Source organism: Periplaneta americana, chromosome 2, assembly GCF_040183065.1.
Source record: "Periplaneta americana isolate PAMFEO1 chromosome 2, P.americana_PAMFEO1_priV1, whole genome shotgun sequence".
Lineage (NCBI taxonomy): Eukaryota > Metazoa > Arthropoda > Insecta > Blattodea > Blattidae > Periplaneta > Periplaneta americana.
Genome location: NC_091118.1, coordinates 63,393,911 through 63,414,532, shown reverse-complemented (window position 1 = coordinate 63,414,532; position 20,622 = coordinate 63,393,911). Strand labels below are relative to the sequence as shown.

The following is a 20,622-nucleotide window of genomic DNA, read 5'->3' as shown; positions in this document are numbered from 1 at the left end:
CCTCATTCACAGATTTTCTGTAATTTTATGCACCATTTCATGTGGATATTCAATATGTACTGAGGTGTTTGAGAAGTACACCAATGATACAGCCCATTTATATGTACAATTATATCTATGGTACTACATGCCATGCAGCGTGCATAAAATAGATACATGGAGGAAAGATTGCAGAAACTGCGATACTTCCTATTGGGATGTTATCTGAAGATTCTCAAGAGGTAAGATCAGTGAAGAGGGAATACAAAGAATGGACACTGAGCGAATTTTCCTGTGTTTTGTTTCTCTGTTCGCCGGCGTTTAGTTCCACTTTCAAGCGCTAGAGGTTAGTGTAATCGAGCACACGCTAAGGTAATAATTAAGTATAGAGTTGAGAAACAAGATCCAAACATCGCCTATAGGTATCCTACAAACAAAACTCAGCTCGAACTCCTCGCGCCGCGCATGCTATACCCCTCTTACCCCCCTTAAGTAGGCTTGAGAGCATGCTGGAAAAGGGAGCATACGTCATGTGCGCGAAACAGTCAAGCCCGCTGGTTTCTGCGCACTGAGTTTTGTTTGTTGGATGCCTATACCTTATTGCATAATCCAGTAATGCTTTGCTTCAAATAAATTCACAGCTTTTCCTTATTTCTCAGTGACAAACTAGTTGTAATAATATTTTTTTTTTATATTTTATGTATAATAAATTATATTATAAAATAATATAATACATTATAAAATTATGTATCAAATTCGTTTAATATTTATATACAGTATAATACAGGTATATGGTTTTATTTCTCATGGAAGTTTTGTTTTTCCATTTTCAGCGCTATCAAATCATTACTTATTTTAATTGTTGATGGGGTCAACGTCTCAATTCTCATTATAAAGGAAGTCTAGACATTACAGTTAATGACGGATTTATTATTTCATCCATCAAATTTATTTCATTTGAGTACATAATGTACCTAGATGTAATAATTGTATGTGTTATATTTCCGCTGTGTCGACTGGTAGCTGGTGTGATGTCAGTGCCAACTCCAGGGAGAAAGCAGAATCTCACGCTCAAACTGGTTAGAAGGTAATTGAAATCAGTCCTACTACATCAAAGGTACCGACGCGAAGTGTCCATACTGTATAATAATCAGGGAACGGATTTATATGGACTAAAAATATATGAAATATGTAAATATATATGTAGTTATTTTTACCAAAATATGGAATTAAATATGGATTTTTACCAAAATATGGAATTAAATATGGACTTAAAATTATAAAAAAATGACTATGTACGTTAAATATTGGTACATTTTAATCAAACTAAACAAAAAATATAATGGACGTACCTTATCTTCCAATGTAGTTTCAACAAAACACAATTTTTATTGTCTGTTACCATAACAATAGGTTACAAACATTTCTTTCAAGTGCTGAAAAGTGAATCTTCTTCTATTGTCTCTGAGGATAGATTTATACTGACTAAAAGAGCGTTCGACGTCACAAGAAGTAACTGGTACATAATTCAATTTCACAATTTCTGCTGGGGATAAGTCCAAGTTAATCTTCACTGTTGATTCACCACTCATCACAGCAACAACCTTTTGTAGTTCTTCATATCCAGGGTTTTTTGAAAGTACAGTGTCCACCTTAGCTCTTACTGCATCTGCAACTTTACCTCTACCACGATTCAGTTGTTCCACAGTACTATTTATAATTTCAAAACTTTCAGATAGTGAAAGGTGCCTATTTTGGAGACTTTTGAGCGTTTTTATGATGCATGAAAATGTATGCTGAATGTGAGCTAAGTCATTCTTCACACTTATGTCACAGGTAACTGTTTTCGCAGTATCAATTGAGACTGCATCTTCAGAGTCCAATGCAAGGAGAACATTGTTAATAGAGTCTATATGTTCGGCATAATATTCAACTGCTTCTAGCCATGTACCCCATCTAGTTAAAATTGGCTTTGGTGGCAATGGAATTTCAGGGTACATTTCTTTCAACACGTTAACTCTACTGGGAGCTTTGAGAAATACTTTTTTCACTGATGAAATCAACAAATCTACTTTAGGGAAATTGTCTCTGACCACTTCTGCCACACGATGAAATGCATGCGCCACACAAGTAAAATGAGTCAATTTAGGATATACAACAGATAATGCTTGTCCAGCTTTGACCATATAAGGGGCAGCATCGCTAATAAAGAATAACACATTATCGTACATAATACCCTTTGGCCACAGGATACCCATAGCTTCGTTGAACAGTTTAACTATAGTTTTGTTATTGCACTTTTCTAGAACATCACAATGTAAAAGAATTCGTTCAGAATATTGTTCACTTAACAAACCGATAACTACATTACCAACAAGTCTACCTTCTTTGTCGGGAGTCTCATCAATGGAAACCCAAATTGAACTATCTTTAATTTCATCTCTTATCTTCTGTATTGTCTCATCGTAGATGGATGGAGCATACGTCTTCCTAAGTGTTGACTCATCCGGGATTGTATGTTGAGTATATTTTTCAAGGAATTCCCTGAAGACCTTATTCTTTAGTTTGTAGAGAGGAATATCAGCAGAGATGAGAGAACGGCACAGGTCGATGTTAAACTCAGATCTTACATTCGATGTTGTTGGTTGTGTTAAAAACAATTGTCTCTGCTTGGAATTTAGTTGTTTGTTGGCCTGATGTTTACTAGTTGTAATGTGTTGTTGCACCAGGAACTTTTGTGTAGATGATACTGCACACTGACACAAATTACAAAATAATATTTTATTGTCAGTTGATAAACCATCTTCTTTAAATTCTGAAATGTAACTTGTTAGTTTTGATTTTAAATTGACTGAATGACGTACTTTTGGCATATTTACCGTCTTTATAGTATGATTTACAAAACTGAACCTATGTGTACTCTGACTGGCATTTAACTGTTGAGCTGCACAACTGAAGTCTGTTAAAAATTTTAAATTAAATTAATACAGTTTTGTAACTTACTTTCCCATTGTTGATAGGACTGCTAATTTTCAAATAACTCTGATGTTAAAGGGATTACTGAACATGTGTTTAAATCTCTATTGTTGAAATGTATTTTTAAAAGTTAATGGAATTTTGTTTTGTTTTATTGTTAAACCTAATATAATATGGACTGTTTTATATGAAATATGGAAAATATATGGAAATTAACGAAAATATGTACTAAACTCTAAAATATGGAAAAATATGGAAAATAAAAGTAGGATTTTTCAACCCTACACATTGTGAAACATAAAGATAATGCAAAATATAAATTATATTAGCTTTATAAGTAAATATGTATTTACATATAAATCCTTTCCCTGATAATAATCTATACGCTGGTAAGACAGAAAGATTTACTAGATGATGTCCTACACATGTTATTAGTATCTTCTGATCCCATCATATCCCAGATGAATCGACATCCAAGTCCAAGAACATCAAAACTGTCAGTGGAGATAATTAAACTGCTACAAGTACTATCTGCGAGTGCCAACACCAGGACTGCTCATCTACAACCCCAAGATGAGGTCGACACTAGCGCTGGCGGGTCCGACACTACAACAGACGCTTCAGATTTCTAAATATGAGTCATAAAATGTACTACATATGAAGGATTCAGAACTACAGTGGGCCGAGCGCCATTTACTAAAACCGTAGAAAACAAGGGTTAAAATGAAGTTATTAACATAATTCAATGGAAACATATAGCAAGTAATATACAGTATACACATTAAAACTGAATTATATGTCAATCTTCATTAAAGTATGGTATTCACTTAACTTTAACCCTTGCTTTCTCCGTTTTTAATAAATGGCGGTTGACCCACTATGGCCCTGAACCCTTCATATATTACTTTTATTTTCATAGTCTGTGAAATAATTTATGTTTACTTTAATTTTTTATTAGCATTAGTTGTATGCAATTTCTATTATTATATGATTTTTAACAAATAGGTATTCTATACTAAAAAAACAATTCTCATACAAATATTTCAGCAAATATCGTAATAATTTACCTTTATCTAGCTATTTTCAACGATTCGAAAGGAATTTATCAATATTAGATTTTGTTCCGGCTAGAATCGCATTCCGTCCCACTGTGCAATGGTGCGAGGCTGTGCGCGACTGCCTTCCTCGTGAGTCAAATTCGGTCAGTTTTTGGCACCGCCTGCTCGAACGCATCCACTCATCCGATGCCTATTTATACTGCCTGCTCATACAAAGATTTTTTTTTTGTAATTGGTGGCACTTTATATGCCTGTTTAAATACAAAGATCAAACAAGTAACATGAATAGGAAGAAATTGCCATTAGATGGCAGCTCTTAACGGCTTATGAGTCGCTTGTGGATATAGATCTTACGCTTATATTTTTATTATTATTAAAATATCACTTTGTTTCGTGACTCTAATAACTTCGTTAATCCATTATATTCTTTGCTCTTGAAACAAAAATGAAATACAACTAGTCATGCATAAGCAGAATTTAAAATGTGAAAGCCAATGAGTTGCTCAGTTATAAAAGTCCGTATGTGACAGAATTAAAAACAGTTTTCGAAATAAAATTTCATATCAACTATTAGGAGGATATTTTATGGAACTTTTAAGGTTAATTAATTATTTTTGTTCTAAAAAAAACTGCAGGAGACTATGATCTGTTCATATACTACCAGCTTTTGGTGATATGAAGTTTTGAGATAGGGACTTCTGCAACAAGGCAATTCAATAAAAAAAAAATTACCTAGTACCCCAGGAACTTACAGCTTCAGTACTTTCCGAAAAGAGGTTTCTCCTAACAAGAAAACCGGAAACTTTTCTGTGTAGAACTTCCCTATATTATTAATTGTCAACGTGAGTTAATTCGAGCGTTCGTTGCAACGTCCGTCATCTAAACGCTCGTGTGTCCCTGGCCTAAGTTGCTCAGATATAAAAAAGATCAGGGGAATGAAATTTCTAAATGGAGTTAGTAGCTTCTTAGACCACCAGAGAAGCAAAAATAAAGAATAAAAAGCATATTTTAGTTTAAAATGAGTGATACAATAACAGAAACACAACTGGTACGAACACAAAAAGAATTTCCCAAACAGCTATAGAAAGAAGAAATGTTGGAAGCAGTGTTGCCACGACCTACTCACGAAAATCAGGATAAAATCATCGAAAAAAAAAACAGGAGATTACAGTAGATTAACTAAACATGAATTTCCTCTTTGTACTATGATATTAATTACAAAACAGTGTACTGTAAGAAAGATGATACTGTTGTATTACTATATAGCACTTCCCTAACCAATGAAATGGAACAATTTTGCTAAATATAATTACTGTTATTTCTACTCAGCGTACGTATCAAAGTCATGCAATTTTGTTTTTACACAGTAATGTCTTATTGATAATGTTTCGCATTAAATCTGGAATTTTTCATGTATTCACGAAAGATTTATTTTAAAGGTGATATTAAATACAGTACTGCATTAGCTGCGACTATAACAGACGAAAAATTATCCCCTTTCTTGCTTTTACATGACTATTCTTTAAACTGTTCACCATTTTCCCACTATAATTTATAATATTCTGGGAGTATTTACTTTTTTTTCTTTCTTTCTGGGACACTTTCACTCATTTTAAAAGATCACTGTGCAAGATATGTAAAACAAAAATGCCATTACCTATATTTCACTCTCTCACTGTTTCACGTGCACACAATCGGAAACAAACTTCATTATACTGAATAAGTTTCGTTCCTCCTCTGTTCCCCGAGTCCTCAAAACAATATTGAAATAACTTAATTCTGTCGTCGATTTGCAAAAGGGGATACGTCCAAAATAACAAAGTGTTGGAAAATCGCTACAATAAATCATAAACTTAAAATATTAAAATTTTCATGGATCCTGAATGTATGTATCCATAGTGATCTAATTAGAAAAAAAATATATGAACATTTTAATTTAACTTATAGTTTTGCGATTTTCCAACACTTTATTTCCGAAATGTCTACTTTTGCAAATTGACGACAGTTATCACATGCTTACGTTGCATGAAGATTATATACGTGTGTGTGTGTGTGTGTGTGTATGTGTGTGTGTGTGTGTGTGTGTGTGTGTGTGTGTGAGTGAGTGAGTGAGTGAGGAAGAGGGTTTGCATCCTTTCGTGGTAAGGTTTCAAACATTCGTTCTCTATCGTTCTGTAATTATGTTTAGACTATCGAGTGGATTGGAGAGACCCATAACTGTGAGCCATGTGTATAAAACTGGTCTTTATCTGCTGTGTGCTGATATAATAATCCGCCGCTGGACTCCAGGCGAGAGCAGACTCCTTGCTTCTTGTAAGCATCATTGTGGCGACGCAATATGAGCAGGGAGACAAATGAAAGCATTGACTTGTGTATAAGATGCAAAAATAAGACATGATGACATAATATAGGCCTATGTGTACTAAAGTAATGAGTTGAAAATCCGGGCATAGAACTAGGTCACTGCAGCATGCCAAAAAGGCAGGAGAAATTCAGACTTTTGACATAAAAATCAGTAGGTATGGCAACACTGGACTTGGAAGACCTAAAACTTGGTGGATGAAAGACATTACGCCTTGAAGTCTTAACAACATCCTGCCGTATACTCGAAATTAAATCATTTAAATTCTAAGCAAAAATAGAATCATGTGAAAATAACAAAAATTCACATGGTCAATCTGCAAAATATCACTTCTGTATCGTATGAGTACACCTGCCTTGATCAGAGTTACGGAATGACTGATGGTTTCAGTTCTCATGAGGAAATAAATTTTATTTTTTACATATGGGCCAGTTTATTATCATTATCATTGCTAACTGTATGAACTATGTGTTCTATATTATGATCTATGCAATCAGTTACTTACTCGCTCTGAGTGATTCTGGTTGTTGTCAGCGAATGTCCAGTTTCCCCCACTACGCCATCTGCAAACTAGACGAATCACTCAATTAAAATCAACTTGGACTATAGTCAGTGATACAGGGTTGAAAATAACTTATAAAGGTAACACAAAAAAAAACATAAAATAATAAACGTTCTATAAGAGCCCCTTCAGACGAGGCCACTTTTAGAAGAGCTGCCGCTTGTGAATAATGGATATAAATGGAGGCCTTTGGACACAACCAGTCACAGAATAGTGGTGTTGCAGACGCAATAAGTGACTGACTTTGTCGCTGGCGGCCACTGAAATTGGCGCTTCTCGTCGCAATGCCAAGAATTAAATTGTAGGTGTACAGCCACGCCACTATTTTAGTGACGCGTTCGTGGCCCTGCTACCGAACGACTGTTGGCCACCAATTTCTTACACCGCCACGGCTATATACTGCGTGTCTTTTTCTCTCGAATTTCACTGGTAATTCCCGCAAGAAGCTCTTGAAATGATTTGTTAAACATGCGAAAAGACGAAAAAAAACTTTTTATAGTCCTGATGTAAATCATCAAATAAAATGTGAAATAGTAATCTATTCTGTCTTTCCAAAACCAATGCATGGACCCAGACTCTTCTACTTTTACATCCACTCTTTCTTCGTATGATAAAAGTTGCCAAAAGTAGCCTATATCTCCCTCTATGTCCATGTTCACTGAAAGACTGAAAAATTCTCTACAAAAATTTAGTTTAGTGTATTAAGCAGCACGCAGAGCTTCAAACGCCCGTTCGCAACGCCACTAACAGCACTAGCGGCCTCGTCTGAAGAGGCCTAAATGTACGTATTTCTATTAGCGCCTCATCTCTATGATAACTCCTGCCTGCTTAGCTGCCTCAATTGTAATTAGATGAGAAAAATTTGCTTCGGTGCCGGGGATCGAACCCGGATCCTTGGTTCTAACAAAGTACCAAGCGCTCTAACCATTGTGCTACGCCGAAGTTCAATCCACAGCACCGGATCGAATCCCTCTCGTCTAGTGTTTTTCCCTTTGTGGCCTTACTCCAAGTTCGACATGTAGGCCTATGTTGACATATATTGAGTCAACTGCCATTATACAAGGAGAGCACTCAATTGAGTGACTTGGTGGTCGACATTGAACTTCGGCGTAGCTCATAGAACCAAGGACCTGCATTCGATCCCCGGTGCCGGAGTAAATTTTTCTTCTTTAATTACAATTGTTACCATAACAGATAAATTCTGCAGGACCAAAAATTAATCTTTACGTAGATAGCTAGCTCAAGTTTAATAGAGGTAGACTGATAAACAATGTGACATTGTTAAGATTAGACAATTAGATAGTCCATCCGTCAAAGTATGGGCAAGAAAATCGGAGGAAATTACTCATGAATTTAAAATATAAAGGTATTTAGTATTTATTGCTACATACAATACAAAATAAATACATATTACGCACGTAGTGCACACCCGTTTGAGTAAGCTCGTGTTCGGGGGGCGGCTCCTATAAATATTTTGTACTAAATGGAACATAACAAAGATCCAATAAAATTACAAAACCAATACGATAAAATTGTTACAAAACAGGGATAAATATGAAGATAATAGTAGGCAATCAAGTCAAGAACAGAATATAAGTTGGAATGAATAAATAGATAAATAGTACTGTATACTGAAATTAAGAAAACGAAAATTAGGACATGAATACTAAATAATTTGTTTCATTTTTTTTTTTAATTTCTTAAGCTCAAAATAAGCTAGGTCAGAATTGATTATCCAAATAGAGTGTATAACCTTGGCCCGTAACTCTGGCTATGATTTAACATATTCCAGTGATTGTGTAACATTTAGGTTCAGGTAAAGGACATGTCAAATTTCTTCTGGTATGATAAACATGTTCTTCGTAATATTTCTGACGATTTTTATGATAATACAGTGGAGTCCCTCCGTTGGAATCTTCTGTTATGGAAACTTTTAATCTGGAAAGCTAGGTGACTCCACCTACAACAGGAACACCACTCAATACGTTACTGATACGGCGATCGCTATGCTCATGTTCGACGTTGACATCAAAAGATACAGTAAAGATGAAGAAAGAAATTCATTTTCACTTATACATGAAAATACAAACTTAAATAAGAATTATTTCAACATCTAAATATATACTCATACAAATGTAAGGAGAAGATTTTTTAATAACACATACAAATATAAGAGTAAATAATTACAGTGGTAACTCCTCTGAATAAAATAATTGTTTCAACATTAACGACAAAAAAATTTTTAAGTAATTTAGATTGATACCCTTTCATAACACATTTACTCAGACAAAAAGTAAGTTGAAACGTGTAGGAAATCTGCTGTGTGGTCCCTCCAACGCTTAAAGACAAGTACATCATGCTTAGTAATAGCTACATAGTATTGAAACATAAATAGTGTTTGTACTCACCCGGTTGCTTACACCCCGTCCTCTGTCTACGGGACAGTGAGTTCATTGCTCGGTAGGGGCGGGCCATAAGAGCAATAACGTAGTACACAGGGTACATACAAATGTATTAAATGACCTTTGATTGGCTAATAGTTTTTACCCCCAATTTTTTAACAACGAAGGGATTCCACTGTATTTTAATAATGTATATTTATATATTTGTTCAATTTCGAAAACATTAAAATAGGAACAAATCAAATTTGTTGGCTAATAAATCGACTTGTTTAAGAAAATTTTAATTATCCGCTCTTGAAGCAATATCAGCGGAGAAAGTGTAAATTTTGTTGCTTCTCCCCATTCGATTACCATACTGGGTAAAAGATTGAACCAAACCTAAATAAACTAATCGCAGGTTATTTGTAGGGATGTAAGAGCGAAGAATTACAAACTTATAAATTGTTTTACGAAGTCTGTTACATAAAGAAGAAATGAGGGGTTCAGAGCCATAGGGGGCCAAGCGTCATTTAATAAAACAGAGAAAGCAAGGTTTAAAGTTAAGTGAATACCATAGTTCAATTAAGACTGACATATCATTTAGTTTTAATGTGTATACTTTATATTACTTGCTATATGTTTCCATTGAATTATGGTAATAACTTCATTTTAACCCTTGTTTTCTACGGTTTTAGTAAATGGCGCTTGACCCACTATACATAATATGATTATCCCACCTTAAATGCTGGTCAATAACAATTCCTAAGTACTTCACTTGCGTAGATTCCTTCAGAATAGAACAATGTGTATGCAATGAAGGAATGACTGAATATTGAATGTATGGTACATTAATAAAAAATGTGCGTTTATGCGGTAAGCCTGGGAATCAACTATTTTTTATCCACAACTGATATCTAATAGTACGCTATATTATATAACGACGTACAAAAGTGGGGCTTCATTACCGAACGATCAGATCCACGAGTTAATGAAGCTACTTTTGTAAGAGCTATATACAATATTATCTACGTCGTTCGTTATTTGTCGAAAATTAGAATAAATTAAATCTATAAATTCAATTAGGTCTATTAATCAGACATATCAGTGAAAAATTTTATTCTGTATGATTCATGACGTTGCAAAGTAATAGTTATTTATGGTACTTGTGAGGTAAGTGTATCTTTATTGCGCGAGTGGAAAGATTTAAGCACGAGGCGTCAGATATCATGGCATGGATTTTATAATCGATACGTGTACAAGGCAGGTCATGATGTAGGCGGCCATGAATAGTGAAGAATGGTATCTAAGGCGTTGGATAAATAACAAATTATAATTTTAATCTACATTTTTTTTTTCATTTTAAACGTGCGTTTTCATCTTTTTGAAGTTTCAGGGATTATTTGAAAGCGTTCACGGAACTAATGTGATTAAAATAATTTCACATTTTACTTCTGTAAACTTAAGAGGAATACTGAAACGTAATTAATCATCGTGTCTGTTTAGCTCAGTTGTCTACGACTTGTTGTTATTGAATTCTATATATTCAACTTCGCAGCTTCAAGTCTCCTCGCATCCGAAAAAGTAAATTATTACAAGATTAAAAAAAAAAATACATTTTAGATATGTATGTAATGAACAAATTACGACGTAATAGTAATAGAGAAAGGAAGAGGAGATTAAATGTATGGAGATATAAGAAATGGTAATAAAGAAGTAGATTCTTTCTTCAGTAATAGTTGAATGGAAAAATATACATGTGTGCCCGGGTATTAGGAAAATACTAATGAACTGTGAGGTAAAGTCTTTATTTCACTAGTGGAATAAAATAATGTTGAATAAAAGCCTACTTTACACACGCAAAAGTATTTAGTAAACGTATGCTTTTTGTTATGGTCATGGATGAAATAACACAGGAACGTGTTTTCCATTTTATGTAACTATAAAGGCAAACTTTTGCATTACAAAAGTTTCAAATAAGGACCTATTTTTCCAATGTTAGTAGACAAACTGGTCTTTGTTTCATCGTCTTTAGCAACCTAAACAATGGCTTTATTCACAGCACTGAATTAAAAGTTTTTAATTCACTGCTTTGAATTAAAAGCTTTGTCCATAACAACCAACACATTAGCAACCATATAATCCATACATTCATTTATTTATAACTTCTTTATAAACAACACATTACAAAGAAAATTTTTAAATTTAATTTAGATACCAGTAATGGATAAAATATTGTATAGCACACAAGAGTAAATAGAGTTTATGCCCTCGTGGAAATTATCACCCTCGGCTTCGCTTCAGGCGCTAAACTTCCTAAGAATAAAAATCCAATTTTACTCTCTTATACTATAAACTATTATCTGTGATTAGAACCCTATCAAACATTTTGTAAACTAATTATTGCAAACCAAAGAACGATCTAAGTGCTGTAGCCATCGTGCCATACGTATTCAATTTTCTCTTTATTTAGTAGGCATATTTACCATTACCAAACTGCTGCCTATATTATTCTCGAACTTGTGACGTGACGTCATACCGATTATAAAACTCATATGCGATGTCTGTGGGCTTCCGATTCATTCGTTCTAGCGGTCGGTCTCTCTTTCTCTCCAGTGCTCCCCATCGAGGCCTTGAGCCACACCGACCGCTTTCGCATCTCTCTCAGGACTCTCACTGTATCCCACACGGCCACGCACCATCTCAGCCTCTCCCTTCCCGAACGTCCCTCTCTCAAGCACAGTCTGCGATTTACTCCGCTGTCTATGTATCATGTTTGAAGTCATCTGTTTTGATTTTAAAATTATACTTTATGGAATTTGTCTTTCTGTTTTATGTACTTGAATAAGCAATTCGCATGTCGCGACCGAGCACTGAACACATGACATCAAAATAATTTTCGTGATAGGTGTTGACTGTTGAGGGGAAGTACATAATGGCTCTGATGAAGGTGAAAGGAACTGCACATCGCAAGGATGTAAGTGGTGAGTACTTAGATATTCTTGTGAGATTCTAGGCTTTCACGGTGATTGGGTTGTGAAGAATAAGTAATTTGTGACATACTGTTTTATTTCAGTGTCATTAAAATATCCTACTTATTAAATTATTTTACAATGAAAGTCTGCAAACGTTTCTTCAAAGTTGCATCGCGAAGAGGGATAGAAAGCTCATTAAGACATTTTCTCACATCTTCAAATAACATTACACATTTTTAATCTGCCATTCTTTTTCTTCTAATTTGAAACTTATATTACCGCTAGTTTATAACTAAAAAAAAAGTGAGTAATGAATAAGGCTGTGATTGTCACTGCGTAGTGCGTGGGCGAACGTTCACATGTGGAGGTTCGTCCTTGTTCAGTCACATGAGGCTTCGGCATGAATTGGAATCACGTGATTATCATGGTCTAGTCATGGCTATATTGACAATCGCCTAATATAAATACATGTTCAAAATTCTAAAAAAAAAAAACAAAGCAATTGCTGTTAAACGTGCATTTACATATAAACTTGTTCAATGTTGACCATGTTATGAGTGTTACGACTAAGACTATGACGTCGCCTGTCTTTCTCGTCAGCCACGTATCACCCAGGAGTCACGTAAGTCGTAAAGGAATGAAGCACTCAGCGTTGCCATAGTTCGTATCAAATCGTATGCCTACTAAAGTGATGTCAAGTGGAGGGAAATTTTCCATATTCCGGGAAAAACTAGTACCACAGTCTAATGCATATTACTGTGCTAGTACTTTGAGGGGAAAGGGAATAAATTGTGTCAAGAAGGGAATTTTGAGCATTTGGAAATTTTTTCAGTTTAATTCAACAATATCTTATCTGTAATTATTCTTTAAGAGGCCTATTTCCCAGCTATATTTCGGAATTAATATGAATATTGGATATTAGGTAACCGTAACGTCTTGTATCAAATAGGAGAAGGAATAACTTACTCGTGTCGTTGCTTCAGTCATAGAAATATGAGACTTCGAGACCCTTGACATGTCCTTCTAGAACCCGAATTTATATGTAACTTACTAGAAGTTAACAATGACACCCAGTATGATGAAATAATTGTGATGTCCGATAGAAGGGTTTTTTTTAAGCCTAATTCACAAGACTCCAAAATAATATAACGATAGAGAACTTAATTACAAGAACTGGATAATACATTTTTTTTATTTGGGCTATTTTATGACGCTTGTTTTCCCGTTAAGTTACAGTTTTATATTTTACAAGGCATCTTCAGGTGATAATAAGGTTATAAATTAAAAAATCATTGTTACAGAATTAAAATCTAAAGTAAAATAACCAAATTAATATCAAATTTATAGAATTTTCGTAGCGTTGCTGTACTATAATTTTAATTTAAATATAATTATATAATACTGATAGGTTAAAAAAATTTAATTAAGTTCGAGCTAAATTATGGATTATTTAGAGCTATTGATGAGTGTTGCTATGTGGAATTGATCTTGTTGAAAGTGATATATTGGCATTCAGTAAATATGTCACGTACAGAGAACCAGTTTGACAGTTTGTACATGCTGGAAGAATATTTGTCTAGTAGATAAAAATGCGTCATTTTAGTGTGTCCAACTCGTAATCTGGTGACTGAAACTTGATCTTAACTTTTAAAGTTTTGTACTGGATATTTCATTTTGAAATGTTGTATTATTTCGTGAAGTAAACTATGCTGAATGATGAACTTCATTATATTTGTCAATGGTTATGCAGTTTCTGAGTAAGTATTTAACGGCGTCTGTATGAGGAATAGATTGCAATGGAAGTCGTGTAGCTTCTTTCGCTGCAGCATCTACAAGTTCATTATCCAAAATGCCCTGACGAGAAGGGATTCACAGTCGACTTATTTTTCGTCCATGTTTCATTAAGTCAGTAATGAGCAGGTGCGTTGGTAGAGAAAATATTTTGAAGAACTTGTAAACTTGATTGAGAATCAGTATGAAGGAGATAAGGTTCATCATTCTGTGTTTCCAAATTACACTCTAGGGGAGAGTTGGGTAGTAACGGACATCGGGTAATATCGGACAGTGAGTTTCTTTCATCTACCACCAGATGATGGTACCTGAATAACATGGTTACGTTTCTGTGATGTCTCATACAGAAACATAACCATGTCATTCAGGTACTACCATCTGGTGGTAGATGAAAGAAACGCACTGTCCGATATTACCCAATGTCCGATACTATCCACCTCTCCCCTAAAGCTTCTTCGATGGCGAATAACTCACACGCGAAGACTGAATAAAAAGATGGCAATATCTACAATATCGTGTGCTCAGAGTAAACTACAGAAAATCGACATTCTTTGTTAATTTGAGATTCATCTGTGTATATGCGAAGGCAATTAGATTACTGATTCCATTGTTCTCTGTAAAACTGTTTGTACATTGTATTATTCGTTTCAGTTTTAATAAGATAATCTGTTAGATCCATGTTATTTTCAGGAACATGATTCTCCAACGTGGATAGGCAGTATTTTGATTTCTTTGAGAAATGGAAAGAATTGGCATATTCAATAAATTAAATAACTTTGCCAACAGCTGTTATATATCGACGGACCACTTCAAAAGAGAAACGTACAAAAATTTAAAGTTTTGACAAACCTACATTTTGAAGCTTCATGTTACTTTGAAAAATCCAAGAATCATTGAAATTACTCAAAATTTTGTAATGATGTATATTTACTACGTTTCGAATTAGAGTGAAGCTAATTGGATTTTTCACAGCAACATGAAGCCTTGCAATGAAGTTTTCTCGAAACTTCAAATTTTGAGTTGTTTCCCCTCTCGAACTGGCCCGTCGATATATACAAATATGGTTTTAGGGCCTATATTTAAATTTAAAATTACAATTTTTATCAAATAACTAAGTATCTTGTACAATTCAAATGTCTGCATTCAGATTCAAATGATTTGCTGAGCTTGAATCTTTGTTATGGCATTACTCGTAGATATTACGCCCCCAAGTTAAATTTGCGTCCCGTGAAAGCAAGAGATGAGCGCTAGTAGCTCTTTGCTCTAGTTGCTAGTATACAACCTACTGTTTTATCTGTGAGGTCATGTTACAAGAGATAATGCAATGAGTGAGGTAATATATGTGTATAAGAAATACGGTGCATAATATTAACACTTTCACAGTATTTATATGGGTACAACATTTCCAGCACCACCGATACACGTATATTCACTACTATCCATAGGCGCAGAGACAACCGTTTCCTTGGGGGGGGGGGCAAAGCAGAATCATAGAATCCCCATATAACGGGTTTATGGGGGACATCATTTACCTTCTCCCCCCGTTATAGCTTGACCGTATATCGAAATATGATCATTTAATAAATGTATTTTCAGGGGCATGTTTCTTACAATGTTACATCCATATCCGCGATGTTTTGGATCGAGTTGTATAGGGCTTGAACTGTAGGTCTACTACATATTATAATAGGATATAACTTGAAACAATCTCTCTCTTTTTCTCTCTGGTACAGAAACACATGCATACATCAATAAAACTACGTAACAATGCTAACAGAAACTTTTTTATATGAAGTTTGTCTTCCTGAAGATATCATATGAAATGTAAACTCTAATAATTATTTTATTTAATCTCGTTTTTAAGTTTACTCATTATACCGGGATCACTTTTCTTTCTATTGCATTGTTGTGCAGTGTAATTCATACTCTTATTTCTCTAAGTGGCGGCCTGAACACTTGCAGCCTTCTAACACACGAGTACATGTTACAAAAGAAACATTACAGTATTCCTTAAGTGAGATACAGCAATTCAGAAATTTAAAATAAATGTTATAGTCCAGACACTTGATCTGAATACATTAATTCACCAATTTAAGTATATACTTGCCTCGAAAACATGACGGCCTCTATTCTTGGAATTGGTAATCCCTCATAAACCCCCATCCTCTACTCAACCCCTAGCCGCATGGCAGAAATACAATAGATCCCAGCATTGCCAATAGCAGTCATTGCCTCTACCTGTTGGGTTTCACCCGTTCTCAGTGTCTTTTTAGACATTTGTCGACGTGTTGTTTTATACCGTTGTACACTTCAATATGTCTAATTTATTCCGGCCATGATTAATGAGTGTTGGAGCAGATGATCCGCAGCCAGGCCTCCTGATTCACCTGAAGATCACGACAAGAACAAATAACACCGTCGAAAAAAAACAGAATATCTCATTTGCAGAGGAGCGTAGCTAAGAAAACAAAGTATTAAAATTGTGTCTAACGTTAGAAATTCTATCCATAGAGTAATCGAAAGTTGAGGCAGTTTGATAAGTACAAATCTTAATCACTTAACATCGGACGCAACCGGCGGAGTTGGTAAAAAAAAATATATATGGGGCATAGAAATTAAGAATTACGGTTCACCAACTAAAGAGAAAATAAACTAAAACAGAATTCGGTAAGATTTTATGCGTGATTTACTTCGTCGAACAGCATGTGAACAGTACGCGAAAGAGATATCGCCAACAGCAAATAAACTTGCGGAAACATTCTGGACTAATTTGTACATTATGTTTAAGAATGCAGAAAAAATTTCATTCGATTCTATCCAGCACTTTCGGAATTATCAGGAAAGGGTTTTTAACGAATAGGCCTATAGTTTGCGAAGAAGAAAAAAAGCTCATGCCGTTTTCCACTTAACAGCTATTATAGCCAATGCCGCACTTTACATTAAAAGGCATAACTTCAGAACTAATACAGAGCCACTGGCGTAGCTCAGTTGGCTGAGTTGACTGCCGGTCCGAAGTTGCACTCGGGCGTGGGTTCAGTTCCCGCTGTGGCTGATTTATCTGATTGGGTTTTTTCCGAGGTTTTTCTCAACAGTAAGGCAAATGCTAGGTAATCTATAGCGAATCCTCGGCCTCATCTCACCAAATACCATTTTGCTATCACCAATCCCATCTACACTAAATAACCTAGTAATTGATACAGTGTCGTTAAATAACTAAAAAAACTAATACAGGTTGTTTTACCTGAATGAACTTCAATAGTTGGTATAGAAATTTAAATTTTATATTAGGCCTATATTTTACATAACAGAATTTTAAGGTATAAGAAGTGTATATGCCCCCTTAATTAATTCAATCATATTTCGTATCTTATAACGCTCCTTAGGCCTACAGAAAATTTGTATCGAATCAGCAACTAAACTGGCAGAGAAACCAATATATTCTTTTGTGCTTTAATATGATTTTCGTGTTATGAAAAAAAAAAAATGATGTAAAAGGAATACCTACATTTATCCATGACTGGTTTCTAAACTGGTCTTTATTTCACCGTCCTTAGCAACTAAATAATGACATTATTCACAGCAGTGCTTAAAAGTTTTCTAACAGCAGTGAATTAAATGTTTTTAAATCACTCTCTACATGACAACCAACATATTAGCAATAATAAAATGAATATACCTAGTATATGAACTTCTTCACCAACAACACATTACAAAGACCTACAATTTAAAATTAAATTTACATACCAGTAATGAATAAAATTTTGTATAGCACACTAGAGTAAACAGATTTTATGCGCTCGTGGAAATTATCACCCAAGGCGAAGCGGATAAAATCTAATTTTACTCTCTTGTACTATAAATTGCTATTCAATGATCACAGTTTTCGAAAATTTTACCAGCGCAAAATCCTTAATTAAGTATAAAATTCTGGAACTTCAATAACATGAGAATTTAACACTTATTATATAATTCTGCATTTCTTTGTTTATTTAGGCAAAACATGTTAGTGAAAATATAAATATAAAGTGTTTTTAAAATAAGTTTGTTCATTTTTATACCAATTTTGTTTTAGTAATTATAACTTAAGGTATATTTACAAAGATAATATAGTCTTGCTGAAAATCGCGGTTTCACGGAACACAGTTTGAAAAACGTTCGCAAATCACAATAACTTCAAGAATTGGCAACTCGGCTAAGGGTTTATCCCTTGCGCGTGCCTGCAGTTAACTGGTGAAGGGTGTGAGGGGAAGGTCGTCATGTTTTCGTGCGAAGTTTTTTTTATAGAAACTTAATCATAAAGGAAATAAAAAAATATCTTTTGAATTTAATATTTTCTAACGTTAATATAAAAAAGAGTTGAGACAAGTTTGGGGGGGGGCAGTGCCTCCCATGCCCCCCCCCCCATAACTCCGCCTATGCCACTCTCTCATACAACTTGCTGGCATGAACAGTAAACACCTTTTTATCAGCTCAGTATTTACTCAGGTAGTAATGGGCGAAGTTGTTCTTTTCCCGGAACAGGTCTGATTGTTCCGGTTCCGGAAAAATACTATGTTCCAAACAACAGTTCCGAAATAACAGTTACAAGTTGAGATGTGTCGGAATCGTTCACTGATTCGAGCTATCTCTTTGACTCTCGCTCTATTTGAGGAGTCGTTCAAAAGATCGGTACAGTACTCGCCTTCTCTTCCCCAAGCAGCTGGCACATACGTTAGAGCACTCATCGCTCGGACTCCTTTTAAAATACCACCACTATCACATCTACTTTTTAAGAAAAGAGTACGTAAGTCAGTAGCGGCTCGCCGTAAAAAGATAGGTGAAGTACTGTTCACATACACAAATGCATAAACAGTTTTATCAATATATACGTAAACTGCGTGTAATTTTAATGGTTCTAGAACACATGCGAGCAGGAAAATTAATTTATTTCAGGAATCAATTTCTTGCATACCAAGTCAATCCTCCTATCTTTTAAAGCAACAAACCTGTTGATGATGTCTTCATAAAATGTCTGACTTTAACTCAAGGTGGACAGTATATCTCTATGCAAAGCTATGGAGCTAATGATGAAAGTTTCTCCTGTGATGTAGCATTTCGAGTGAAATTTTCAATGTCTTCAAACAGAAAAGCTTCTTTCATCGAAATAATTTTTTTAAGTCATTTTATACAACTTCTCTAGTTTCTTAGCACTTTTTAAAACAAAGAACAAATGGAACTGTAGGTCGTTCAGAATTTAAAACATCTTTTTTTACCCTCATATTTAAGTCTACAAAACGGCATTTCTAATAAATTACAAATCGTGTAATTTTCGGGATACATATTTCGCACTCATTTGTCAATATTTCCTATGTTCTGGTACCTAAGTATTTGTATAATAGCACTATAGTGATTAAACATGTAATATACACTATGATGTAGGTTTAATACACTATATACACTTATCACTAATATACTAAAAAAATTAAATAATAAGTTAATATATACATACACAGTATTAAACTACATGTGTAAATTTACGCGCGCGTTAAACTTTTAAATAAAAAGCTGGAACAAAACTGGCAAGCTCATGAGAATAAATAATACACGTTACGGAAAACAACTTTTAAACTTTGCGAATGTATGTGGGGTGTATTCCTGATAAAATAACATAGAGCCAGCTAATTTACCGCTACAGGGGTGGCTGCTTGGACACAAGGAATGAGGATACTATTCTCGAGTCAGGTAGTACATACTCTAAAATTTCACAGCCCTTAAACAATAGCCCCCGGCCTTGGAGACCAGCTTCAACCCTTCTCTACCGTTAGATCTGCAAACTGGTTACTCCACCTACAACAAATCTGACAGTTCTCCGTAACTGAAAGACTCAGAAACGCACTTCACTTATAAAATCTTTCTTTAGTGCGTGACGTCACGTTACCATGGAAACCAAGTGCTGTATGAGAATGGGAACCCAAATAATTTCACCTCTACAGTATTGTAAGTTCCAATAGACACCGCTCGGCGCTCGTAACAGTTGACATTATTCTATCCTGACGGTTACAGGTACTATTAATTTTATACAACTAAACACTATTCATAACGACTGAAAATAAAACTTTTTTTTATTTTAGAAATATAGTACCAGTAATAACTAGAATTAATTATTAATACGAGATAAAATTGTGTTTTACGCGTAAATAGGTGAAATCACACTTCACCTACTTCACCTGAATAACCGCCCTTGTACGTAAGTAAAAAATTATGAACATTCGCGACACAATGGTGTATCGGAAAATACGGGAGGGAATTTCGTATACCTATGCATACTCATTGATTCACAACAGGCAGTGAGTCATCTTAACCACAAGAAAAGGAAGCCCCAGCACTTGTGGATGCCAGATATTGACGCATAAGATAAAAAAAATGAATTAATCAGCCGAATGGCGTCAAAACCCCGAGGGAAAGTAATGGTAATTTTATTGTAACAGATTAAAACGTTTATTAAGTAATAATTCAATTTGAGTTTGCAATAGTTACATAGTAGGCCTATTAAAAATTAACT

The 20,622-nt window shown here is 34.7% G+C and overlaps 2 protein-coding genes across 17 annotated transcripts in view; one reads left to right on the top strand and one right to left on the bottom strand.

The window, feature by feature from the left end:
- The window catches only part of LOC138694295 (zinc finger protein 70-like), a 249,443-nt gene that overhangs the window by 149,321 nt on the left and 79,500 nt on the right, over window positions 1-20,622 (bottom strand). For 3 of the 5 annotated variants that reach the window (XM_069817869.1, XM_069817871.1, XM_069817870.1), the window contains exon 6: window positions 6,881-6,945. The exons of the other annotated variants lie outside the window; for them this stretch is intronic. In XM_069817869.1, coding sequence (XP_069673970.1) covers window positions 6,930-6,945 — 16 coding nt within the window. In that variant the 3' untranslated portion in view covers window positions 6,881-6,929. The remainder of the gene's footprint in view (window positions 1-6,880; window positions 6,946-20,622) is intronic. 5 annotated transcript variants of the gene reach the window in all.
- Window positions 1-20,622, top strand: part of LOC138694293 (ankyrin-1-like) — a 99,510-nt gene that overhangs the window by 56,542 nt on the left and 22,346 nt on the right. For 2 of the 12 annotated variants that reach the window (XM_069817840.1, XM_069817834.1), the window contains exon 1: window positions 11,926-12,299. The exons of 5 other annotated variants lie outside the window; for them this stretch is intronic. The gene's annotated coding sequence lies outside the window, so the exon portion shown is untranslated. Of the gene's footprint in view, window positions 1-11,896; window positions 12,300-12,839; window positions 12,913-20,362; window positions 20,531-20,622 lie in introns of those variants that run through there. 5 more of the 12 variants (XR_011330884.1, XR_011330885.1, XM_069817837.1 and 2 more) reach the window with 5 other exon arrangements.